Source organism: Telopea speciosissima, chromosome 4, assembly GCF_018873765.1.
Source record: "Telopea speciosissima isolate NSW1024214 ecotype Mountain lineage chromosome 4, Tspe_v1, whole genome shotgun sequence".
Lineage (NCBI taxonomy): Eukaryota > Viridiplantae > Streptophyta > Magnoliopsida > Proteales > Proteaceae > Telopea > Telopea speciosissima.
This window is the reverse complement of record NC_057919.1, coordinates 22,118,135-22,146,088: the sequence shown is the minus strand read 5'-3', so window position 1 is coordinate 22,146,088 and position 27,954 is coordinate 22,118,135. Positions and strand designations below refer to the sequence as shown.

Sequence of the window (27,954 nt, the reverse complement as noted above, 5' to 3'; positions counted from 1 at the left end):
CCTTAATAGCTATTTATGTCCTTGTGCATCCTTCCCCTTAGTTCCAAGAGGATCAAGTAGTGACTCCACCTCTTCTTTCAATACCTCCACCTGCAATTACATGAATAAATTAGCATCACCATCTCATAGGAATAATGATTAGGGTTATCTAAGTCATTATTTAATTCCATATTTGCAAATTATTAAGTAAATTTTGGAAGAATATATAGCTAATTTAATTTAATGATCTTTCAGAACAATGTGGTTGTCACGTCCTCCCTTTTTAATTAAAAAAATTATGTCCCAAGAATTGAGGGTCAACCTGTTCATTAATATGGTTTAATATTTTTTTAGTTCTTTTCTCTTTTTTTGTTTATTCCAAAATGATCTTTCATTTCTACCCAAACCCCTCTCTTTTTTTTTTAAACAAAATTTTCATTTAAAACCCTAAAAAAGTCTTACATTATTAATTTAAAGGAAACAACCCCCCTCCACCCCAATCAACTAGCAGGTATAGGAAGAATATTTGGTCTAGTGCATCTATTTGTGCCACGTGGAAATTGATGTTGCCATTTTTATGTTGGATAAACAAAACACGATTTGGATTAGCCACATGTCAAGTTTCTTAGTCTAATTTTTTTCCATTAAAAGATCATTTGTATTAAAAAAAAAAAAAAAAAAAAAAGGAAACAAAAAGATATCAATCCAAAAGTATATTTCAAACAAAAAGCTATAGACCCCTAACCTCAACCTTGGGCATATATCCTCACTCCCATGTATTAGCAAGCATCATTGTGTATGTCCATGAATACCTATTGGTACCATGTACTAGATCTATTTTGATTTTTATTTTAATGCTTTGATTTGTCATTTGGCAAAATTCGTTTAGATTGAAACATGACATGTGAGTAAGGGACCCTAGGGTTTAATTGTCAAAAAAAGTGTAAGTTCATCTAACTTGCCATGTGGCAGATAAAAGAGTGTAATCGAGGTACTACCAAAAGCCCACACAAGGCCAATTGCAATCCATCAAGCATATAGAACTTAACAAAGTCACTATCAAATCTAAAACCCAAAATGCAACTAAGGACCCAAAGCGATCATATTCTTATGGTCACAAAAAGAAGAAATACTAGACTAGTGGTCATGAAAGGTATAATTCATTAGATTATTAGAGGGATTAGTTTTCTTCCACTAAATAATTTGTTATTAAAATATTTCAATAATACTTTTTAGGAGTTTGGGTGTTGATGACCAAATTGCGATTCTACCAAGCTTAGCAATATGTATATACCATATATCAAGGAAATACATGTGGGATTCAAACATGTATAATCTCTCTCAAACTTAGAGTTTTTAAACTAAAATTAACTCATGATTAGATGATACTATTAACAATATATGCATAAATTAGAGACATAATAGACAATTTAAGATGGCATAATGATACTAGTTTTGATATGGTTTTGGCAATTTGTTCCTGCAAAAAATAAAAGCTATAAAAATAGTATTTCTCCCTTGAATTCGTTGATTGGCCAAAAGCATAAAGAAAGAGTGCAAGAGATCTCTACTTGGTTGCATAGCCTCTACACAAGTTGCTGGGCCAATGGGTGAGCACGTTTGGGTATCTACCTAAGGGGTAGAGGTATTATCTCACAATGCGTTGTAAGAGGGCATAGGAAACAGCGGGAATGGATCATCAGCACGCACCAATAAGTGAACGTACATGTGAGAGCCAACCACCTATCCTATTTGTTTTCCATTTACAAGGGGAGGAGGGGTTTTTATGGAAACAAACTTAAAATGTGATTGGCTCTCACATATACGTTAACCTGTTGGTACGTGCAAAGATACCGAACTGAAAAACAACATCAAGTAGAGATATTTTTTCCAAACAAAAAATTAAATTTTTTTTTTGGCATTTTATATATGAGACTCGATCCACCCCTTAAGCCTCAGATAACCAACCATACTTGAGTCAATAAGTAGTTAAAAAAGGGGGAGGGGGACCTTGAACTCCAGCTATGATGTGGGTACTCTCAAATTTTCGCCCGTGGACTCATGGTTGGATCATGATAAAGACATTTTAAAATCTATAGCCATTCTCAAACCATGTAGCTAGACCACAAGGAATGAGCTTTACCTTTGATTTTTCATTGACTCTATTCTATAGACAAAAATGAATTCTAGAAGTACTTTGGTTCTTCAAACATTGGGTTAGGTTGAAATAAATTAAGAGTTAATTAATTAATAATGTCGTAGATAACTCAAGTATATAAAATTTGGAAGACAACAAACATTAACATAAAATTTTGAAAAAAAAATTGGTAATAGAGAGAGAAGTGTATAAACTAGAAAAGGAAAAAAGGAAAAGGAGAAATAAGATACCGTGTGGATGATTTCCTCGGTTACATGGGCTTCCTTGGCAACTTCTTTGGTGACAAGTTCAGCAAACTGGGCAGCTTCCTTAAGCGGCCCATCCTCCGGAATGCTATTAGCCACCGCTTCCGATACCTTCTCAGCCTCGTCCGCCAGCTTCTCTACAACCTCTGCTACCTCTTCTACCTTCTCTGCCGCCACTTCCACCGCACCTAAAATTACATTTTTTTGTTTTTCTTAATGAAAATCTTATTAAATTTAAAATTTGAAAAACAAAGCAAATTAAACCCTTAATTAATTGATGATTAATTAAACTACAAGTAACCATGACTTCCACAAAAACACGCAAGTCTCACGCTGCCTTAATTATCAAAATCGGCTTTTTTTTGTTTTTAATTACCTTCTATGGTCTTCAATCTATCCCATTTTTTCTTCAAAAATGGTAGAAAGACTGTAAAGATCGATCCAAGAACCCATTTTACCCTACAAAAAACACATAATTAGTAGCGTACAAGACCCAATAATTGAGATAAAACTAAGATTAATGATAGCTCACGCAATTACCAAGATGGGAAGGTGGGTTTGGCCGGTGAAGGAGGAGGAGGAGGAGGAGCCACCGGTTCTTCATTCTTTCCCCTACACGTCATATGAAGAATGAGATTCAAAATCAAAGAAAACATAATAAAAAGTACTAATTAATCAAAAATTTCCTTACATCATTGGTGGTGATGATCCTGGTTCACTATGAATTCCACGAGAATTAACGGTAAAAAATCGCAAGCCTGGATGATTAATAGAAGAACCATAGGTGTGTTTAGAAGTGGAAGCATTTGCGAAGTGGTAAGGAGATGATGGATTGCGAAAACGATGAGAGACCAGTTGAAGAACACTACGAAGGTTGTAAAAATTGATAGATCTTCTAATAGAAGACATTTCTGGAACAGTTGTTGATGGAGTAATAAACTCGTCCGGCGAAGACTCTACCATCAATAGTTCTTCAAGAATATAGATTTGCAGGGAAATTGGAGACAATAAAGCAAACAGAAGTTTATGCCTGGAATTGGATATATAGCTTCTAAAATTAAAATGAAATATATATATATATAAAAGGAGAGTTAGTGGAAGAAGCCGTGAAGCAACTTGAGGTTGGATGACGTGTTCCATTGCTGGTGTCCAAAGCTAAGCTTTAGAGTCTAAATATTGTATACTCTTCTATACCTTAAAAAATAAAAAAATCTAAATATTGTATACAAAGGTTCCGAGTACGCTAAGAGAAGCAGCAATTTCGGATTGGTCACTTTTATACTTTAAACCTTGCTTGCTTGTGCACCGCTATTGCTACCTTTGCCTCAAGGAAAATGCAAAGAAAGATTGTATATGGTATTGTTTTAAAATGCCAATTGCCACACCTGTCTCGCCCTCGATCTCAACTCCCAAGGGTCACCCAAAACTTAAGGGTGTCAAAACTAAATCGAAAGCGAATATCAAATCTGAAATCGAGTCGAATTACTCCAATTAAATAAATTCGATTTGGTTTCGATTCTGGTATATGAACATTTAATTCAGTTTGATTTAATTTCTGTTTTAGTTCAAAAACCATCGATATGAATAGAAAATGAACCGAATACCACACTTAAACCCAAAACCTTATATATATATATGTTAATGTTGTTACCTTTCTTTTTGGAACAATAATTTTGATGTGTTTCTCTGACTTTATTGAAGGGTAAGCTGAAAGTGGAGAACTCATTTAGGATTCATATTTATTTATTAATATTTTTTATTTCTTTAAGGTTTTATAAGCATTTTAAATGAAGTTTCTTGAGAACACAGCAAGGCAACAACAATATGACAACTTAGTATAATGGAACCGTATTAGAGAACTGAATTAGACCCATATTGAAAACCAAATTAGAATCGTAACCAAACCGAACCAAGTAGGTTTGGAATCGGTTTCCACTTCCAAAATTGACTCAGATCTCGATTCGATTTTGGATCACACCATCAAGGTATGGAACCGAACCGAACTGATTGACACCCTTACCAAAACTCTCTTTTTCCTTTTCTTTTTATTTTAACCATTATAAAATCGTTTTCAGCTTTGACTTGAGCAAAGTCTTACAAAAATGTGTTTGGGACAAATGTGCAACCATACGAAAGAAATTAAATAAGTAATCACAGGTAATACGAGGAATTTAATGCGGTTCAGTACAAATGCTTACATCCACATGAGAGAATAAGAGATTTTCCATTAAATCTAAAAAATTTTCAATACAACTCATCATCTCTGATCTCAAAACCTTACCCAATTACAAATATAAGCCTATATAATATAATACTTATGTAACCATTAAAAGTACAAGACATACTCAACCTCAACGATATGTTTTAAATTCAAACACTATAGCTTATCTTTTTGAATTGACTACAAACCCGTCTTAGAATCATTTTAACCACAATTTGCATTTTTATTCGTCAAACTGAAAAAAAGGGTTTTATTATGGTTCTTAGAACACACAAAAAAAGTTGAAAATAATTATGAAATCTCTGATAAACTAAGCTTCAGATTTTTCAAACAATTCTCCCAATGTCTTCCAGAAAGAACATGACTACCCTTTTATTTCTTTAGTAAATGTTTGCGAATCTCTCTCTCTCTCTCTCATGTAGGGGTGAAACAGGCCAGATTGGGTCTGGTTTTTTAAAACCCTAACCCAAGCCCAACGCAGCTCAGCCCTGATTGACCCTGATTAGGTTGGGCTAGGCCGAGTTGGCCCTGATTGACCCTAATTTTTGCCACCCTAATTGACTTTGTTTTGTTTTTTCATCTGCATCCTCCTAGTATTAAAAAGATGAGAAACATGTGATTGGATATTAATTTGTTTCATACTCAAATGACTATTAGACTTTCATGTTAAAAAACTTGTCTAATCTTAGAATTTTAATTACTTTCGTTCAATACATAATTCGATTTTGTTTTGTTAAAATAATAGATAATTAGATACTAAACAAAAATTGTAATATGTAAACACTAAATTGTAAAACATAACCTAACATAGGACCGGACTCAGCCCGACGCCTCAACCCTAGCCCCGCCGACTCTAACCCAGGCCTGAAAATTCCAACCCTAACCTACTCTTAGGGTTGAAAAATCCAGCCCAGGCCCTGTTTGGCCTAGGGCGGGATCAGGCCAACAAGGCCAAACTTACACCCCTACTCTCATGTGTTTCTTGACGAGTACTGCAACCCCGTGTTACTTGTAACTCAAGACTATATATATCCGCGTTATCAAGTTCACCACTGGTTCAAGATTTCCCACATTTCCTTTTTTTTTTGGGGCTCTCCTTGCTTCCAAGGCTTAAAAAAAATTTAAATTACTCTTAGCTCTAAAATACTTTACCACAAAAAAAAAAAAGTTACTCAAATATCTCATGTACTATGCCTTAATTACAGTCTGCACCCTTGAGTCCACAACAATTACACTTTATCCCTATTCTGGGTGATTATACTACTCAGACAGTTAGACCTTCCCTGAACTTTACATTATTTTCAATCACCTCCCTTATATTTCATTATTTACAATTGAGGTGATTGACAATTAGGAGAGAATGTAATTGTTGTAAACTCAGGGGTGCTAACTGTAATAAAGGCATAGTATAAGAAGATCTGATTAATTTACTCAAAAAAAATTACAAGCCTAAAATCCCCTCCCAATATGCCACCTATTTACATCCACCAGGAAGGATTGATGTATTAGTATCAGTATCGGTATTGGTGTCCGTTGATACCGATTTGGATCGGCCTGTATCAGGCTTGAATTGGCCAAAAAGTGGAAAAGTACTAATTTTAGGGATCAATCAAAATATCTTAAAATTTTCAAAAAAAAATACCTGAAAAATACTTCATTTTAGTGAAATAATGGATGAAATACGAAACACATTATACAATAAAAATGTAAAATCTTAGAAATAGTTTACAAAATAAGGGTGTCAATGTGTACTGAGCATGAAAGAAAAACTCGACGAAACCTGTCGAAATTGTCGAATTAACTCGGTTTCGCAGGCTTTCGAGATGAGTTAAAGGGGGATTTTATAAAATACCTAGATTCGATCGGGTTTCGATGGTTTCGACCAGCTTCGACCATATTTTGGTGGTTTCGACATATATACCCATGGAAACTCAAGGAAACTTGGCTCCAAACTAGGACAGACCAGTAAATGTTTTTGTATTTGTATTTCATTTACTTAAAATATTATTTATAAAGAAGTAAATACCCTCTATTTGAATCCAATAAAAATAGTTAAAAATCAAATTTCAAAAGGAAAAAAAGTCAGCCCCTCAGTTCAATAACAAAAACTGGATTTTCGACGGTAGGTGCAATTTTTAACTTTCTAATGTTGGGGTTTTTCTCAAATAAAAAAATTCCATAAATCGTAATATAGTAAAACATTGCTAAAAATAAAAAAATACGATCAAATATTCATTTGTTTTGATATCCATAATAATATTTTCATTTAGAGTGATTTTGACAACATTTGCGCACACTAAATTAAGTTTGACCGGTACATAACTCCTTCAATATAAATCAGATTTAAGCAATCTTGGACTTGTTTGACAACTATCAAAATAAAGCTTTTTAACAAATCCAAGATTGCTTAAATCTCATTTATATTGAAAGAATTATGTTCCGATCAAACCTTATTCGATACCATGTCCTAGAACAATATACAGTATCAAACTTGGTTCATAACCACAAGTAATATTTTTACTGTTCTCTATGTGAAACTAATGCATGAATTGAGTTTAAAATGTCAAAAATAGGCAGCACAACAAGAATCTAGACAAAAAAGCAACTTTTAGGCCTCGAAACCAAGGTTCTAGTTAGCCTGGAGAAAGTCCTAGGTTTCAACCGAGATCTTTCTGGCTGGTCGAAACCCGAGTTTTAGAACCTTGTTACCGAGCACCCAATACTGAAACCGTTTTCGTACCGAATATTATCTATATTGAACCGCATCGTACAGTATCGATATGAGATACTTGTACCAAGTTGATATTCGATATGATATTAATATGAAGATAATATTGAAAATACATCCCATCATACTGATACCATATTGAATACCTATTTTAATTTGTATCAATTAATACCGTATCAATTTGATACGGTATTGGTATGAGATACCTATGCCGAATCGATATTCAATATGGTATCGGTATGGGGTATATGTGCAGCATACCAAACTGAAACCATACCAATATTCAAAACCACACCGATTTAGATCCGTATTACAAAACATTTTTTGTGGATTTTTTGATGAAAAAAGCCTCAAAAATATCAAAGTACATGTGATATGGATCGATCGATACCGATCTGACAGCCAATACCAATCCCCATCCCAAGATTGATATCAGCCTCAGTCGATACCATGCCGATCCGATACCAATACCTCAATACATGGTACTCACAGATCTTCCATAATAGCACTACAAGCTAAAACAACTCTACACCAGACATTGACTCATCAAATAAGTTTGCACTAGAATTTGATTGAAAAATGGGTCGGGGAATAATTTTTTTTTAAAAAGAGGTAATTAAAAGTAGAGAAATACCTTTACCCATCAGATGTCATGTAGATGTGATATTCATGTTTTTTTTACCAATAAAAAAACTTTTTTTTGGGAGAATAGATAAATAACCCTGGAAATTACTTAAACTATATGTCTAGGATTTAGGGGTATCAACCAGTCCAGCTCAGCCGGGCCACACAGTACTTAAAAGCCTGCACCCTGAAACAACCCGTTTATATAATCAAGCTGGGCCTGGTCGGTCTCAGTCAGGTTAGGTCGGACTTCGGGCTATAATCGGGTAATACAATCAGGTCTAAAACGGTGCAAAATCAGGCTATGAGCCTGGTTAAATCTAAACAGATTTTAACCGGTGCAGTCATTTCTGAGTAGTGTGACACCCGATTTCGTTCCTTTCCAAATATGGGATTCGTGACTCCACCCAAGCTACAATTTCGTTCATTTTGCGTCTCAATAGCTATATGCCTATATCCACACGACTCCATTTTTGTCCTTTTAATGACCACCTTATTTTAATGGTGAAGGGTTGAATCAAGAACAGTTATATGCTGATGCGATCACCACCACTTCTGTTTTCTGTGCTTTATCAAACTTGTGGGTTTTCTAAGAGTACTTTCAAAGATGATAATGCCTCCCTCTCCCTGCGTTGCAAGACTGACTTCAAAAAACAACGGAGAAATGTTTATTTTTTCCTAATTATATGTGGTGTCCAAAGGGAACAGAAGGTATCAGCTCCTTTTCCATAGTGTTATATATGGCCTCAAAAATGTTAAGGTTCAAGTTGGAACCGAACGGGCTAGGTTGGGCCTTAAATCGATCGGTCCAGTCAGGCACCCGAAGGGTTAGGACCCCACACCAGGACTGCCCGATTACAAAATGTGTCACATTTAATAAACGGGCCGGGGCGGGCCTAAAATTGACACCCTTGCCAGGATTTGTACCTTTTTATTGTTCTCCCTTAAGTGCATAATTAAATTCTTTGTTAAATGATTCACTTAAATACTTAATAGGTACTAATTTAATTAAAACTCTATCTTAATATTTATAACATCATTCGGATTGTTTTATGTAATAACAGAGGATTTGTTAAATGGATTTGCTTTGCCTACCAATTTCCAAAATTCAAGTTGATAAACTCAAAATTGTATCAGGTAAACCATTTCATGACATTTAGGCTGTGGTTGGTATGCATTCTTGGAACGCATTCTAGGTCGATTTCATATTTTCGGATGAATCAACCTACACGGTAAACCATTTCATGACATTTAGGCTATGTCTGGTATGCATTCTTGAAACGCATTCTAGATCGATTTCGCATTCTTAAATGGTAAAAACAACTATTTTTACCATCCGAGATCATCCAAGAATTCGACTTCAACCTATAATGCATTTCAAGAATGCATACCAAACACAGCCTTAATTTGATGATTAGGATCTCTGAGTGTAAAGCATTGCCCGTCCATCTCTTTATACCATTTTGATACCATCTTACATTATTTAATATGACATTTAATTTGGTGATTAGGATTTAGAATAGCTACTCATTTTCAGATTTGGCTTATGGATTTTGTTCTCCAGGGTAATTGTTGTGGCACTTGCATATTGCCATTGTATCTTCTCTGAACATGTCTGTAACCTGAGTTGATTTTGCTTCTATTTTTTACATTTTTTTCTCCCTCTCAAAAAAAAATTCTCTGTTTTGTCTTGTCAGTTGATGGTTCTTTTGTGAAATTTATGGTTTTATAGTGTTGTATCTTTGATTTAGATCCGTTATATCTCTTGCCTAGAAAATTGTTGTGTTTCTCCCACACCCCAAAAAAGATAGTATATTCTTAGTTAAAGAGATCATTCTCTGGGGAAACAATCGAGTTACCCGAATGCACAATAGAATCGGATCGAATATGAATCTTTGCAATATATTCGATCTCAATGGTAGAATCGACCGTAGATTTCTACTAAGCGCTCTTTCACCCAACACAAATATTATGCCAAAAGTAGATTTTCGGTCATCTTTATCTCAACATTTATTATTTTATCGGCAAAAGCTCAGTTAAGGCACAAAAATCCAAACCCTGGTGCACAAATACGCAATAGTTATATATTCATAATCTATATAGAAGAAGGGAGGAGAGAGAAAAATACCTTTTGGGGACCTAAAAATAGCACAACGGTGTCATCAAGATTTTTTCGGGTTTCCAAACTTTTTGTGAAATTTCACTTCTCACTGAATTTTTACGAGATTCTGCTGGTTTTCAGACCTTCTACAAGGTTTCTCGGCTTTTCGTATGACGAAGCCAGAGAGAGGATAGTGCAACCATTGTCGGTTCCATGTGACAACCCCTAAGTGGGTGAAAGGTGGGCCCTCTAGGGCCTTGTGTGCCATCACCTTTTTCAAGAGCTTTTAGGATTAGTTCTAGGAGATTCGACCATTAGATTTTTACGATCAATATATCATCGGAAAGTATTTTAAATTTAATTCTCAATGATGTAAATATCAACAATAAATTTTTTCAGGAACACAGTCTGATCTATGTCTTGGACTCAAATCATTGGAAGCAAGTGAGGGTATATAATGGAGTGACAAAATTCATTGTCTACAACTGCTTTGTACCATATTTGATAGGAGAGGAACCTAAGAAATTGGGTAGGAAAATCTCTAACTCATCAATAGATTTGATTGTATCATGTGTGAGATTGGAGGAGGCTTAGGAGTGCTATTCCAACTATTCCGGACTCTTGAAGAAACTATCTTATTCTGTCTTGTTGGTGAATACCTCTCTCCTTTCTTTTTGTAATACCCCCTAGTGGCCTCTCAAAATTTATTCAGTATACAGAATAATGGGAAAAAAAAATTTCATACTAATTTTTTGTTTTTTGTTATTATTTTTTATTTTTTGGGGGGTAAGAATACTAGTTTTAATTTACTAAAATCAAGAGTTAGTTATAAGATGAAATTTAAAAATTATTAAGGGATCAAGTGGATGGCATGGTTAAAAAATTAGAGGATGGTCTTACGGATCTTTGTCTCCTCTAGTCCCCTGTCCGACCCAGTTCCCTTAATGACCGTATAAAGGTGAGGCACAATGACCACCTTACCCCTGCCCAAATACTCTATTCGAGTGGGGTCCACCCCCTTATTACAGGCATTGCCGCATTGGGGGAACTAACCGAGAGGGACTGGAGGAGATAATTTTGCGTGGTCTTCCTACCAAGACAGACTATATTGGCCTAACATGATTTTTTTTTTTCTTAATTTGATTTGACTTGTTTACATGTGATAGGTTATATGCTTTAAAGCTATATATGGTAGGTCATATGCTTTAAGGCCAACAAATTTGGCATGTTACATATATATATGGAAGGGTTCACGTACATCGGACACATAATTCCATTTTCGCCAATCTTTCCTTCTTGTTATTGTCCTTTTTTCTTTCCTGTTTTTTTTTTACCATAAAAAGAAAACCCTAGTTGAGACTAATTGAGAAACCAAAGTAGTCGAAATAAGAAGGGAAACTGCAAGGTTTAAGAAGTTTTAAAAAAAAAAACCTATAAATAACGTTTCAAAGCCCAAGTTGAAGATGAACTCTCTTTTTTTCCTTCACGGTCTCTCCTCTCTTCTGTCTCTCTCTCTCTCTCTCTCTCTCTCTCTTAACAACAGAAAAGGAGAAAAAAATAAAGAAACCAAATTCCAGCGAAAGAGGTAACTGGGGTGAAATTGGTACTCCCAAATCAACCAAATAATTTCTGTTTCCTGATCTACTGAATCTCTTTCCATATCTTATCATCAAAAAAAAAAAAAAAAAAAATCTCTTTCCATTGCAAATTATTCTTTCTATGTATAGAATAGAACCCAAGTAGTAGTAGCTTCAAATTTTAAAGCTGAAAGACCATTATATAATTCTCTTTTTTGTGTTTAATTTGTATCAGACGCGATGAGAGAGATCTTCAAGCAATATGGGTCTGAAAAGGTGGAGTACTCCATGGTCGCCAAGAACAAGATGGCCGTGAGAGTAGATGATCAAATAGATGATGAATTCAAAGAGTTTATATTGAAGGTTGACATCAACGGAGCAAAGATCACCACCACCACCACCAGTTTCTCAAGATTCCCTCTCCAGAATTATTACTATGTGGTTGCCTGGATTTCACCCAAAAATGTTATAAAGACTCCTGTGAAGGTCGGCAAGCCAGACAACCCTTCATGGAACTTTAGCTATAACTTTCTAATCGATGAACCAGTATATACTGCAACATTGAAGCTGGAGGTCGTTAGGGTTGGTTTCATAGGTGAAACTGGAACTTCCAAAAGGGAGATTGTTGTGGGTAGAGCTCAAATCCGCTTGTCACCAAAACAATTGAAAAAAACTGGACGGTTCATTGATCTTGTGAAGTTTGAGGGAACTGAATGTAGCCTTCAAGGATGGATCGAAGTCAGCCTGGAATTGAACGTAGGGATACCAAGGTCGCCGCCACCCATGATGTTCATGCTATCACATATGGGTGCTAGGGAGTTTATTGATGAACCTGATCAGAGATATATTCAAGATGTGAATGATAGGAGGAAGAGAAGGGGAGCATTGAAGCAGGAAGGTTCATCCATCGATCAATTTCGTTTCTAGTAAATTCATCGAGAGTATGGATGAATTAATGCATTCAGTTCAGTATTTGGTTGAGTTTGTTAACTTCAATTTCAGTTTTGTGGATGCATTAATAGTTATGACATTATTAATTAGTAGGTACTTAAGGAGAATTTGATGATTAATACCATATTAATCCCCTACAGTTTTGTGAATGCTTATGGCGTTATTAGTAGGTAATTGAGGGGAATTTGATGGTTAATACCATATTAATCCTATGTATGAATTCTGTCTTGGTGAGAGATGATAACTACAATCAGTTTGTAAGGCTTTTTTTGTCCTCTATACATGTAGTTACCAAATTGGCATCCATTAATTTGCTTGATATATGTAACACACGGGGTTTTAATGACCAATACCGATACAAATTGATCTATATCGATGTGAATCGGACAGATTAATCCTTTGTGTTCTTCAGGAAAATTGAACCTTTTTTTTTTTTTTTTTTTTTTTTTTTTTAAATTTTTACCTTTGGTTTGTAACGATCCATCGATATGGAATCGATATCGGTTTATACCAATACGATTCCGATTCCTCATACCATGGGCAGTTGTCAAATTTTATTTTATTTTTGGCACACAATAGAAAAAATAAAATTTGTTAGCTGACTCTAAATTATACATGTTTATTGGGACTGCTATTGCTAAGATAAATGTATTAAGTACTTTGGACTACTGATATAGGTCATTTTGATGGTTGGACAGATGGAAAAATTAATAGGTCGATCATTGCGATGGTTGGATAGAAGGAGAAATCCTTAGCTATGCAAGATGTCTAATTTTATGGCTTATCTTTACCATATGGCTCAAATATTTCATAGTTCTTATTTATTCAAGTTTCTATATCATGACAAAAAATTAAGTTTTTCAAACAATTTTCAAAACATTATTTTAAGGATTGAGTTTCCCTCCACTCATGGTGAATGGGATCGGGAAATGGAGGGTACTTTGGAATACAATAAAACCCTAGGAGGGATTTGTGAACCCTAGGATGATGGGTAAACTGTCCTCTATGGGTGGAATAAAATTTTATCCTTATTTTAACATATGAAATTTTCAAATAACTAGAAATTGAATCATGATAAGCTAAATGATGGAATTGCCAATTTGTTTATAAAGTTTGAGGATTAATTATGAGAATTGCTATTTAGATGAATAATCTAGCTTAAAGATTGGGTTGTACAAGGGCTTGATCATATAAATATAAACCTAGATTTTTCACATGCATGTTTGCGTTTTCCTAGAGTGTGAAGACTGTTAAGAGATGTTTACCACAAAACAGAAAAGAATGTTACGAGATTGTTTTGTTTTTTAATTGAGGGCAATATAGAAGAGCAGTCACGGTTTCTTCTAATGGACTATCAAGTGGTGGTAAGAATTATCAAAATAAGTTTTCGAAACATAGAATTAGATTTGTCATACGTAGCCCACAAACCAAGCCCAAACACAGTTCAAACTTCAAAGCCTCAATCGGCCAAAGCTGACTGGGGCTGGGGCTGGGGCTGGGGCTGGCGATGGCAAGATTGGAACCAGCATCGTCGATCTACACCTTCTGCCAACTCTGGAAAAGGCTTATTTTGAACCGTCTAAAAGCCTTTCTGTGTCGGATTTGAATATTTTCAGAATTGTGGACTGTCGAGTCCCGGTTTGTGACGATTTCCAGCTCACTTAGACTCCAAAAGGTCTTTAGACGTGATTAACATCCTCAGCTATTTTATTTGAGATCTCATACATTCTAAGAACCCTAAGAGAGAGAGTTTGTGTTTTCTACCAGTCAACTGCACCGAGTTGAGCCTTTCCAAACCTGAGCTTAGTGTGTACTCCAACCCCTTTGCCTCCTTCACAAAAGTTGAAGACATGTAAGTCTTCTTTATTGTGCCTTTGATTTGGTTTAATTTCATTGAATATTCGTTTAAATATCCCATGTTTTCTGAGGACACGCCGTTGTTGTGTAACAGAATAGTGACAAGATGTCCTGTTCTTTAATTTCATTTGAGTATTCGTTTAGATATCCTCTGTTATTTTTAGGACGTGTAGTTGTTGTCCAACGAGACAGCGACGAGGTGCCTTGTTCTTTAATTTCATTGAGTATTCATTTAGACTTGGATTTTGTTCTCTTAATGTTTATTAGACAAATTATTATTGACAAGAAGAATTGTTATTTTTTACAAATGTTACAAAACATCTATTCTACCACATGGACATATGATATGTCCATTCTGACCGTTAATAGAGAGGATGTCTAGATTAACCACTTGTCAAATTTCAAGTCTAATTCAATCAAATATCCACTTTTGTATTAACATACATCATGTGTATGTCCATGCATGTGTACTAATACTCTAGTTGTTAAGAGTACACACTCCCAACTCTAAATGAAAATAGATGATTTAGATTTAAATCATCCAAGGGCTAGGCTGGGCTGCACACATTCCTGCGCGTGCCCAATCAGACATCGTGATATGTGCGACACAGTCCAATGGCTTGATGCCCATGGGCACTCCCTGGGCGCTGGGATCCCTGGAGAGGAGGCTCAATCCACCAAGTGATGCTATTGGTACACTACATGGAGGATTTTTGTTTTTTTGTTGACCCTACAACTAGGTTACGGGTTGTTCAGTCTTCTTTTTACATCGACTTGCAGGAATACGGTTTCTATAAACCCGAAGTAGGACCTCATTCCCACACATTTACTATTCTTTTGCCATGTGGAAAGCTGATGTGGCTCTTAATATGGTTCCTATGCACATGTGGAAGCAACTCATCTCACACACATTATTCTTTTGCCACATAGACAACTGATGTAGCTATTATGAATATTGGTAGAAGTGCAAAGGCTTTTTGACTCATTAGCTGAGAAGACTTCTTTCTGGATGGATTTATTTTATGGGTAAAGGTTATTTGGTCGGGCCAAATAATGGCCACCTAGCAGGTCGAATGGGGTAAAATTTGTAGACAAATAAATCCCAAGGTCTCTTGTCACTAGTCAGTCAACTTCAACTCTATTGGAATAGGCCAAGTGGCAAAATATGCTTTGAAAAAACTAGATAATGGGAGGTTGCATACGTATATAGATGGACAGTGGAAAATAAGTTGGATTTTTTTTTTTTTTTGGTAATGTAAAATAAGTTGGATTTGATTGCATTAAAACATGAAATTTGATAAGTGCCAACATGTACAAATGTTATATCTTATGTATTTGCCACATCATCCTCAATATGATTAAAAAAAAAAAAAAAGGGAAATTGTTTGCCCTTTCGGGCAACTTTCTATCAATGTGAGTGGCGAGGTTGGTCATGTTGAGGATCTGACTGTTTTTATTTGAAAAAATTTCTCATCACTCCTTTGAACTTACCCCCTCTTTACTCAAACTCCTCTGCTTGAAGTTCAACATTTTATTCCCCAAAACAATAAAAGTGAATTCTTACCTCTCCTTCACCTACTGTTTTAAAATGGCCAAATTACGCATCATTTTCATTTCTTAACCGGTTGCCATTAACTCTTCCCTTTCTTATTTTATTTTTTATTAATTTTTTTTTTCCAATTTTCTCTCTCCATTCTTTATTCAATCCTCTTATTTTTTATTTTTTATTCAACGGTTCAAACCCCACCTCCTCCACAATTCGAACCTCCATTCCGCCCCCCCTTTCTGCAAGCACCCTATCCCTGCAACAACCCACCCCCTATAACCTCCCTACCCATCTCCTGAACCTCAACAGCCCCCTGCCCAAATCCCAACAACTTGCAACTACCCCTTCCCCGACACAGCCCAACCACTGCTGAACCTCCACCCCCTTCCCTGCAAGACCTCATCGCATCTGATCCCTGTGCATCCTGCAAGATCCATCCGCTGTTACCCACACCCCACCTGGTCGACGAAGTCGCTGTTCCTGAACCTGATAGCGTTCGAGCAGTGCCACCTGGACTGCTGACACAGTAGAGCATTCTGAACATCTTCTCCGGTGACTTGTGGCACTTGGCCACGGATTCAAGGAACCAGAAGAGAAGGATGGCCCCTTCTTTGGTGATATTCGACAAACAAGACTCCAGGGTGATCCGATTCTTTCGCTGCAGGAGAACGATTTCACTGCAATCTTGACTTATCCCGAGATACAACAGCTTGAATTGCTTCCCATCTTGTATCGTTTGCTTTATGGGGTTTATTCATTGCACTGTTAAAACTACTTGAGCTGCTCTCCTCACTAACATCACTGCCCATGCTGCCTCTGTATATACTAGTCTTCCTACTCTCCACGATATCACATGAGTTACTAACCTTGGCACTTCCACTAGGTTTCTCCACGTTGTTGACACAGTCATTGACTACCATGGCTGCAAAACTGTTCTTGGCATCTGGGTTTTGGATCGCGGTGTGGAAACTATTATCAGGACTTGGGCAGTAAGAGACGGGTGATTGAGATGTTAAATTGTTAATAACATGTCCTGTTGCTCCATACTTAGTTTACTAGGAGTACGAAACAAAATCTCTGAAGTAGGTTTTTAGAATGAATTTGGCCAGAAAGTACAGCAGGAAAGGATTAAAACAAATCCTTTTTCTAGTATAATTTGGAACTTAAACAGGACTCTGGTCAGCTATGCGTTGTTTGTTGCTGTGGGTTAAGGAATATTTGACCTATATTGGGAGTTGCAAATTAACTATTTAGGGAGTTCAAAACAATGAAGAAAATGAGATATGACATTGGTAGCAAATCAGTGAACGACAACAATAAATATGAGATTTTACAAGGCTTTATATTAATTACAGCTCTCAAGTTTTGAAGCCATACCCTTTTCGTAGTTTGGTTCTAAGTTGTGATCACTCAAATCTCTAAAATAACCCAGGTTAGACTTGTTCATATAGACTCACATATACTAAATAGACAGCCAACTTACCTACTCTAACAGAGAACATCCATATTTTCCAATTGTTACTTTTTTACAATCCCATAACACCACCAGCAGGGAGGCCTTACTGATGGAAGGTGTACCAAGCAATGTTCATGTTGGTGGTTCAGAGTCACTGAAAAAGGAAGCAACTAGTGGTGATGTGGGTTCAAAGACAGAATGTTGATGAACCTCAAATTGGAGGACATGTTGGGGATCCAAAGATTGGAATGGCTGCAGGGATGAGTCCTAAAGAAGAGCTCCAAAATATATTGATGTTGGACAAAACATGGAAAAAAGACAGATGGCGCACAGATTGACTTATTGCTGCCTATCGACCTCTGCTGCTGCCTTTGACTAAGGGAAGAGAACGGATTGAGTCAGGACACGATCGATTGAGACAGAAGGGAAGCGCTAAAGACAGCAGGAAGACAGCATTAACCAAGCAACTATGAGCCAGCTGATCGTAGACCACCCTCCATTTGCTTGAGCGCCTAGCGGCTTGCTTTTTGGCCATATCTTGCTGCTGATCGTAGACCACCCTTATTAGAGTAAAGGCGAGAAGATTTCGGCTGCAACTTTAGGAGTGTTAAGATTTTATTATGTTGATATTTTTATTTCAGTCCCAGTTATTTAGAGTAGTTTCTATTTTCATGTTGCAACTTATTATGTTAGGTTTTTATATCTCTTCTTACTTGAGGTGCAATGCAAGTTTAGCCCCCTATATTATGTAAAGGCTGTAGAAGCCTTACCAACGATTTTTACAGTTGAATGAAATTGCTTTGCTGCAAATTAAATGATTCCTTTCTCAAGTTTTGTTTGTGACTTGAAGGGCTGAAGGAGCCTGGCTGTGAGAACCTAATCCACCTATCCCCCACTTTCTATTTTCTTCTCTTCTCTATCTTCTCTTCATTCCCATCGATCCCAGTGTACTGTTGTGCTGTTGAGACTGTTCAAACTCTTGAGAAGATCAATCGAAGCTTGCTGCTGTTCTCCTATTGTAGTTGCTGGTTGTTGCCATCAATTGAGACTTACTGCTGCCCCTGCAATCCCAGATTTGATGCTGCGACTTGTGGAGATCATAACTCAGCAAATACCCATCAGACTTGGCTGATTTTTGGAGCACACAACCTCCTCACCACCTCCTCCACTCGATCCCAATTTGAAAGGATTCTGCTGGCTGGTTTAGTGACCATCACTTGGCTGGTTGGTTTGAAACCCTAACTTTTTATTTCTGAGTTTGTTCTAATTTTGAATTTTTGTGGGTTTTTTGGGACTACCAAATTAGTCTTACATTATATATACTATGGCGGGAGTTGCTCTGATCCAATGTGTGATGGAGTTGAAGAAGGCAGGGGTGAAGTTCATGAAGAGAGAAAGATCATTTCTGGGACGAAGTCGATGTTCCTGAACCTGATAGCCTTCGAGCAGTGCCACCTGGACTGCGTCAACGACTTCACGGCATACGTGATATTCATGGACAATCTCAAAAACTCACGGGAGGATGTAGGGAACCTGCACTATTGCGATATCATCAAGCACTGGCTGGGAATCAACGCAGAGGTGGCGGAGCTATTCAATGTCAGGTGGCAGTTTATAACGTCAACCACAGCAAACTCTCTCGGCTGTTGGAATAGGTGAATCATACAGCAACCACAGGTAGAATGCATGGAGGGCCAATTTGGCGCACAACTACTGCAATGACCCCTGTGCCATTTATCTTGGTCGTCGGTACGGTCTTTTTGTTGCTTCTCAGTTCTCACTCGACCTCGGAAGAGCTCAAGCGCGAAGCAGCCGTGGAGCACCATCATCTCCGTGAATTTGTAGGAAGCTGGGGAGATGGGGGGGCTGTGTGGTTACAGGGCTGGGTGTGGGTGGGGTTGAGGGGCTTGGGAGTGAGGAAAGGGGGTGGGACAGGTTGCCGGTTTCGTGTTTGCAGGAGGAGGAGGTCGAACCGCTGAATAAAAAATTAAAAAGAAATAGAGGATTGAATGAAGAATGGAGAGAGATTGTAAAAAGATAATACAATAAAAAATAAATAAGAAAAGGGAAGGGACTATGAGAACCGGTTAAGAGGTAAAAAAAATGGGTAATTTGGTTATTTCAAAAAAGTAGGGGAGAAGGAAAGGTAGGAGTTCACTTTTGGGGGAGAAACAGAGGTTAAACTTTAAGCAGGGGAGTTTGAGTAAATATGGGGTAAGTTCAGGGGAGTGATAGAAATTTTCCCTTTTTATTCCTTTGATATCTTTGAAAAAACATATCTTTTAAACGGTAAGTCCAAATTGTATTGGAAAATTTTATTCCAAATACTTTCAAAAGTGTGAAAATTAAAAACAGCTTGGCCAAAAATGTGAGTGAAATCTTTGGTTTTTCCCTCTTCCTCTTATCCCTATCCCAGCTGTACATTATTTGAATCAATCGAGAACAATTTTTCTTCTGTATTAATCGCTATCAGAAAGTTCAAAACAATTGAGACTTTTTTGGAGATTGGATGCAATTACTAATTCGATTCTATGAGAATTTTTATGAAAGTGCTTCATTTGCTTCTCTTCCCTCAAAAAGGAAAACAGACTAAAGCAATCATCATCACAAAATTGCAGCCTCCCACACCAAAATTTACATTTTAAAAGCCATGAACTGAAAATAAATATTTTGCTAACATATACAGCTAATATATACTTATTTACTAGTAAAGGGGGGAAAAAGCAATATTGTTTCTTATCTACACCCAAACCAAAGTACAGTGAAGCAATAATTTCTTCCTTTCACACACACAAACAAAAGTGTAACAGGTAGGAGCTGTTCGGTGAGAATCATGAACATTTTTTATGTAGCATTTTAAAGGTTGTGTCTCTAACTCAACACACAAACAAAAGTGTAAAAGGTAAGCGCTGTTCGGTGAGAATCAGAATAATTTTTCTGTATCATTTTAACGGTTATGTGAGTCTCTAACTCAACAAATAAATAAAAACAATAATTCTCTAATAAGAAAATACTGATGAAGCATTCACATGTTGTGCAAATTTCAATTATTTGCTACAGAAAAAGTTCAATGAACTGTAAACTATCTTCTCTGCAAAATAAATAACATCAATTTAAAAATAAAAATAATATTTTCCCTACGTTCTCAAGAGTATTCAGCAATACATATGATAAACTGAATTTCGACTTTGTAATCAGTAGAGATTTGTTCAGTATACATGATAAAAAAAAAAAAAAACAAACATAACTGGATGTTTAGATGAGATATGTCCAGTTTATGTGAGTATATTTTTTTATATAATTGAAAGTCACAACAACAGCAAGATTAGGTAGCCTGAAATGTGTAAGCTAAAAAAGCTGGAAATCAAAATCTGGGGAACTCTTTAACTTTTACAGGAAAAACTGCATACAAAATTACTCATTGCATCAATTAATGCTATCCTCCACAACTTGGGTGTTTGAAAATAGATTCTCTCTTCGTTTTGGGAAGCCTGTAGTTTCTAGATTTGGCCCCCTGTATTTCAGTTCTGCAGCAGTTCTAAAACTCGGATCGGAGGAACCTACTTTATAGTTAGGATCAGCAGTACTTGGCCTAAAGGGAACCGGTGCACTACCAGGATATGGGGAAGGAGACTCATACCTTCTTGATTGACCTCTCAGACCACCCCCTCTCATTTCCATGATATCATTAGTCCTTGAAGAAGAATCTGCAAACGTTCTGTCTTCCAACCCAGCACCCAATGAAGCTCCAGCTGAAACCGTTGATGTGGTGGCAAAAGGATCATCTGGACCCCATGAGGTAAATGATTCTTTCTTCTTCCCGAATAAGTGCCATGCCCCAAACAGGAAAAGAATGAACAATAGAACAGGGCTGGTCCAGAGCATTGTATTGAATTCCGCCTTAAAAAGTGGGAGGTTAGAGCGGTACACACCCACATAACCACTTCCAAGGCCAAGAACGACAAGTTTTTCATGGTCGCTGGCAATTAAGGGCACCATCTTTCTAATCTTAGAGTCATCATTCATCCCGTTTAAATTCAAAAACGAAGATCTAATCTCATCGAGACTCGCAAAGAAAACAGGCCGAGGCCCACCAGCCCGAATGTAATGCTGAGAGGAAACATTGTACACAAAGACCTTCTCTTGACTGACAACAAGCAAGTATCCCTTAATTGCCTGAACTGCAAGAGGCCAATCCATCTCAATTTTTCTCTTAGATCTCACCCTGCACTTCAAGTTAACCATATCTCCCAACAGTACCACATGAATCAGATCACCTTTTGACGTCAAACCATAAGCTTTTGAACGCTCCAACGCATCAAAGACATAATTTCTTGCAAGTGAACCATTCATTCCTTCACACTCAGATTCCTTAATTTTCATGCTCCTCAGATCCAGTGATCCTGCACCAGTCTCAGTTAAAAACAGAAGCCTTTGCTTCAAGAACACCAATGGCGGGCTTGCTGATGCGATTGAACCAAAAACTGTTCCGTTCTCCCGGAAAACTGCAATCTTCCCACTTACATCAGAAGACAGAATATATCTCATCCTTCCAACTTGATGCACTTCCAAGATTGTAATCTGCAAACCCTCTTCTTCATTTCTCACAGATTCAAATGCTCGGAGATTCGCCATGGAAAGTGAATGCCACTCCTCTCCATTGGAAGCCTCCCAAACCCGATGGGCCAGAATCACCCCATTCTTGTGCCCAGTTACCAAAACAGTCTCATTCTTTTGGAGAGAAAGGTAAGAAAGCATTGACGTAATGGGAGAATCCGACAACGTGTCGAACTCAACCAATACTTCTCCATTCGGAACAAAAATAAATACCCTCCCCCTTTCATCTCCAATAGCTACATACTTGTTACTGAACCCATCAAACTCCGGCAAAACGTTAATGGCAGTAGCTTCATATTCCAGCTTCACGGCCGACAAGAACTGAAACCTGTCCGACCATGATGGATAATACTTCGTCACTGAAACCCCTCTCCTGCTTTCTACCTCTTTAGCTTTACCAGCAAAACCCTTATCATCAACTTCATCGTAATTCCCCCCCTCAATCTTCTCCTCCGGATCCTTGTTCTCAATATCAAATCTCGGTTCCTCGATCCTATGCCGCTCATTCTCAACAGAGCCAACCTTCCGACAATCAGGTAACCTTGATTCCAGCCTAGCCACAGCTTCACTGAGGTTTTTCACTAGGTTTTCAAGCATTTCCAACTGGTTTTCTTGCCTATCCAACAGACTTGAACTACCCATCCCTTTTTCATAATTAGGTTCTCTAATTTCATATTCACGTTCTTGTTCACTTGGCAAAGCATTAGAATTTGCTAAAACCCTAAAACCCGAAGGAAGGTCTAAAGGTAAGACAAAAAACAAAAGCACAAAAGCCTTACCTTTCTGGAAACCCGCCATTGAAGAAGCTCGGGATCAGATTCCCTTTTTTACTCAGAGTTCCACCGTAGCAGCAACCATTAATTCCAGAGTCACAGAGCCGCAATCAGCGGAAGCCAAAGAAGATAACTCACGGCAACCGTACCCGTTTGAGGAACAGAGATAGAGGTTATGAGAGTTGATGATGTGGGTATTTGAGGTCTCTTTATATGGAGAGTTCACGGGCCAAAGATCATCGAAGGAAGGTCGCCGGAAGAGGGGTAGGAGTAGAAGGAGGAGACCAGAGGGACTGATGGACTAGGGTCGGTGAATCACGCTATACCTCGGTCTTCTAAATTTCAGCAAACTACGTAGATGTAGCACACGTGTCGGCGAAACTATATTTTAGCTATAATAATTGTAAAGAAATACACTCATTTTGAAAATAGATGTTGTCGGCGGTCCAACGACAGGGTGGAGTTAGACATTCAACCCAGTATTGGCAGGTGTTGGGATACGTGTTTAAGTAGGGGCGTCAATCAATCGGGTTCGGTCGGTCTCAGTCGGGTCTAGACGGGCCTCACCAATTTTATAGGCTGCACCATGTCCGACCGTTTAGGTGTTCGGCCTTACATTGGGCGGACATGGTACTGTTTAATTTTGATCGATCGGTGTTTGGTCTTTAATCGGGGCAGCCTTATTCAAGGTAAACAGATCTTAAACAGGACTCGGTCGGGCTAATGGCCTATTTAACTCTAAACGGGCACTAAACGGTATGGGTAGAATTTTTCAATTTCAAACTATGGTCCTGTGCCCATTGCTTATAAAATAATAGATGCTTCATAAAAAAATAATAGATTCATTAATACGGTACCTTTCTCTTCTTCTTTCTTCTTCTTCTCTCCCTTATTTCTTCTTCTTCTTCTCTCCCTTTGCCGTGTAAGACTCAAAGACTGAAACTTGACTTTAAGAGACTGAAATACTAAATAGAAAAAGGAAAAAAATAAGCTGGAATTTGAAAGGTTAAATAGAGTTGCCGTGTGAAACACAGAGACTTAAGTCTTGACTTTGCGAGACAGCCGAGACTGAATAGAAAAAAGAAAAAAAAAAAAGGTGGAATTTGGAAGGTTAATTAGGGTTAAATGGTTAATGGTTACTCAGTTAGTTGGGCCTTTTGGCCGTTTAGACTTTAGACATGGCCGCGCCTTGGGCTTGGGGGTAGAATAGGTAATATACATCGGGCTTGGAGGGTCAGGCTTAAACGGGGCAAAGAGGTCGGGCTCGGTCGAGGTTTTAAATGGGCGGGCCGGTCGGGGCACCCAACGGTGTCACCTCCAGCACCGAGACCGACCATTTATAAACGTGTCGAGCTTTAGCCTGACACGTTTATTAATCGGGTCGGTTCGATTCGGTCTTTATACGATCGGGTGGGGTCGGATCTGCTGGCGCGGGCTTGGCATTGACACCCCTAGTTTAAGTCCTCTCAGTCATTGGATGGGTGGTTGGAGAAGAATTGGATGCCCAAGTAATTGGAGAGGATTCGGATCCAAATCCATTGTGGGCCTATGACAATTTTTTGAGTGATGCCAGACTGAGCCTAAAATTACGAAGACGATTTTAAAAATCGAAATTGGATCAGTGAATTATCCGATTTGAATCAGAATCAGTAGACCAATCCAGTCGATTAGGAGGATCCAGGACTCATGAATATGACTCCAACCATTATCTCTATGGAATTGGTCTTGATCATAACGTCGAATTCATGTTAGGTTGTTAATTAAGAGGGTATTAAACTCCTCAATTCATCTGGTCAGTATATATATGTCACATATTAAAGGCAGTTTTGTCACAGTTGATAGGCATTTTTTGTCACAATTTATAGACAATACTTGCCACAGTATAAAGGCAGTTTTACCACAATTTATCAACGGTATTTGTCACAGTTCATAGGCGATTTTGCCACAGTTAGATATTAATCCTAGATTAAATGTGGTTTGTCAAAGTATAAGTTAATATCAAAGTTAAGGACATGCATGAAATGATATTTGTTTGACTGCAAGATATGTTGTTATTTCCATGTTTATATCCCACAAGGTTCATGTTGGTAAATTTATTTATATTTGTAATAACAGAAAATTTCATAGCTGTATATTGAGATGTATCTTCTGCTGTCGTTCGACATTAGTAGATTTTTCAACTGAATCAAAGTATAAGTGGTTAATGTAATGAGATTCTATGGCCACACCAATTTAAAAGACATCTTTATAATTAATGCAGCCCAAGTGAGAGATTGTAAGAATTATTAGTTTAATTAATTATTTAGGTTGATTAATTGGTGAGAACCAAGTTACACAGACCGATTCGGTTCACTCTCCAATTTAGAGATATGCTGGTTCAAATCATTATGGTTTAAGGTTTAGGATCAGAACAGTATTATATATACTATGTTTTGGGTCTCCGCAGCACTCATTCTATTCTTCTCCACTTTACCATAAGAGAGAGAGAGAGCAAAATGATGTTTGAGATCCTGTGGAAGACTCAAATAAAGGTTGTATTCATCAAATATTCGGAGAAGGTTTTCTTGTTTATTCACCACCAACATACGTGGTGTAAGGTACGCTTGAATCCCTTTTTTTTCTTTCATTACATCGTGTTTTAGATTTCACTGTATGGTTTGAGATTGAGGTTTCACCTCAAAGATTTATTCTAACAATATTGAGTTGACAACAACACTATTTCAGTAAGTCTGTGTAGTTTCTTAGCTGTTTCAGTATGTAGTTGTAGAGTTCAAAAGCTATTAGTCGTTTTCTTCAATCTTTTTCTGTGAAGGTCTGAGTTGACAACAAAATTCAATCAAATAACGTAGTCTGCCATTTCACATTTCAATAAGTTTGTGTAGTTTCTTAGTTGTTTCAGAACATAGTTTTAAAGTTCAAAACCTATGTGTAGTTTTCTTCAATCTTCATCTGTGAAGATCTGAGTTGACAACAAAACTCAATTCAAATAGAGTAGCTTGCTATTTCACATTTCAATTAGTCTCTATAATACGTAGTTTGCTATTTCACATTTCAATTAGTATCTCAAAGGAATTATCACAAAAGATAGACTTGTTAATATTATAATTCTTGATACTATTTATCCTATTTGTAAACTAGAAAAAATGAATCTCTATGGCATCATAGGTGCGAACACGATAATTTGTCAGACGTAAGCCTCGATTAGAATTTAACAATGATATAGGAAATACACAAGAAAATGGTAATAAAAACAAGGGGCGTTGTTCTCTTTGCCGCAACGCAGACTACGCTCAAGCACATGGGGGTGGGCGCAATGATCACCCTGCCCCCGAGTGGTAGATCCATGTGCCTGGGCGCAGCCTATGTTGCGGCACAAAGAACATTCTCCCTAAAAACAGTGTAAACGTTGCGAAGAGGGAAAAGGTTGGAAGAAATAGTTACCACAATTGGAGGAAGAGGGGTATCCCTGCCATCTGCGCGCACTTCTCATCACCTTCCCTGATCTGTATCAGACGATGTTTTTGAGAAGAGTAATGGAACCCTTTGTCAGATTTTAATTTACAAAACCAAGATTTCAGCTTTTCAGAGATTTTATGGTTGGTATTTCGTTGGGTCGTGTGATTGTTGGAGTTAGGGGTGCTACATGGTTGTGTTATTGAAAATTCAAGCCCACTCCATCATCTCTCCTCTCATATAAACACTTCCATTCCTTTTTCTTTGTTCTTGAAATCTCAACGTGGGATCTTTATCCTCTCAACTACAGTACACCCTCAAGTGTACCAAAAAGGTACATTTGACGGTGCACATGCACTTGAGGGAGAGTTTTAAATAAAATCACTTTATGGTGCACCGTCAGATGTACCTTTTTGGTGCACTTGAGGTGATAAAAATGCCTTTATGTGTGCATTCTCCTAGCCCTTTCTCTTCCCTAGAGAATTTTTTTTGGAAGATGTTTTCTACCTAGCAGCAAAGGCTACACATGCAAGGGACATCAATGAGTGCCCCCTATTGTTCAATCAATAGGGTGTAGAGAGGTCATTTGATTTTGGGGGGGGGGCTTAAAAAAAAAAGGGAGTGCAAGCGGAGGCAAGCCCCCCTCCAAGAATAGGGGGCAAAGAATGGGCAAAAGGTTTTGTTGCATGTTATGCCTTCAACCTTTGGATGGGAGTGAGGGACTGTGTACTGACACGGTCATTCCCATCCAACGGTTGAAAGCACAATCGTGAACAGAACCTCCTCTCCCTGTCCCCTAAAGAATGTGATGTTCATAAATAACGCTAGACATCATTCCCAACTCATTTTTGCAGTTTTTATTTTTATTTTAGTCTAGATAGACCTCAGCCTAGACCCGGATCGGCTTAGAAATCTCAGAAATGGTCTGCCATACGGGCCAAAAAACCTAGCCCAGGGCCTGCCGGGCTGAACTTGCACCTTGGTTAGAGTACATTAGAGGAGGGAGCCTCCATTGGACCCATTGTCGCGCAGACAGAAGACCCATGCGGACATCGGAGAACAGTTGGTTCTTTCTCTCTCTCCCTCCTGGTTATGATTTCTCTAAGTTTTCTTCTCTCTTAAACCCTCGATGTCTCTAATAACTTGAGGGAGTGTTTTAAATAAAATCACTTTATGGTGCACCGTTAGATGTACCTTTTTGGTGCACTTGAGGTGATAAAAATGCCTTTATGTGTGCATTCTCCTGGCCCTTTCTCTTCCCTAGAGAATTTTTTTTGGAAGATGTTTTCTACCTAGCAGCAAAGGCTACACATGCAAGTGAGATCAATGAGTGCCCCCTATCTGTTCAATCAATAGGGTGTAGAGAGGTCATTTGATTTTTTGGGGGGGGGCATAAAAAAAAAGTAGGGAGTGCAAGCGGAGGCAAGCCCCCCTCCAAGAATAGGGGGCAAAGAATGGGCAAAAGGTTTTGTTGCATGTTATGCCTTCAACCTTTGGATGGGAGTGAGGGATTGTGTACTGACACGGTCATTCCCATCCAACGATTGAAAGCACAATCGTGAATAGAACCTCCTCTCCCTGTCCCCTAAAGAATGTGATGTTCATAAATAACGCTAGACATCATTCCCAACTCATTTTTGCAGTTTTTATTTTTATTTTAGTCTAGAT

At 37.7% G+C, this 27,954-nt stretch overlaps 1 protein-coding gene and 1 long non-coding RNA gene across 2 annotated transcripts; both read right to left on the bottom strand.

The window, feature by feature from the left end:
* Nucleotides 1-16: 16 nt before the first annotated feature.
* Nucleotides 17-2,960, bottom strand: LOC122660164. Its single transcript, XR_006332635.1, has 4 exons — nt 2,923-2,960; nt 2,759-2,841; nt 2,368-2,570; nt 17-90 (listed from the first exon to the last, which is right to left on the bottom strand). It is a non-coding gene; the product is annotated as an uncharacterized LOC122660164 (long non-coding RNA).
* Nucleotides 2,961-20,703: 17,743 nt separating this feature from the next.
* LOC122659639 (uncharacterized membrane protein At1g75140-like) lies at nt 20,704-23,088 on the bottom strand. The gene has a single exon (XM_043854735.1). The coding sequence runs from the start codon at nt 22,856-22,858 to the stop codon at nt 20,870-20,872; it is 1,989 nt and encodes a 662-aa protein (XP_043710670.1). The 5' UTR covers nt 22,859-23,088; the 3' UTR covers nt 20,704-20,869.
* Nucleotides 23,089-27,954: the final 4,866 nt, after the last annotated feature.

What these genes read in the sequence shown, in the direction of transcription:
- LOC122659639 (XM_043854735.1), bottom strand. Translation starts at nt 22,858, where the DNA reads ATGGCGGGTTTCCAGAAAGGTAAGGCTTTTGTGCTTTTGTTTTTTGTC.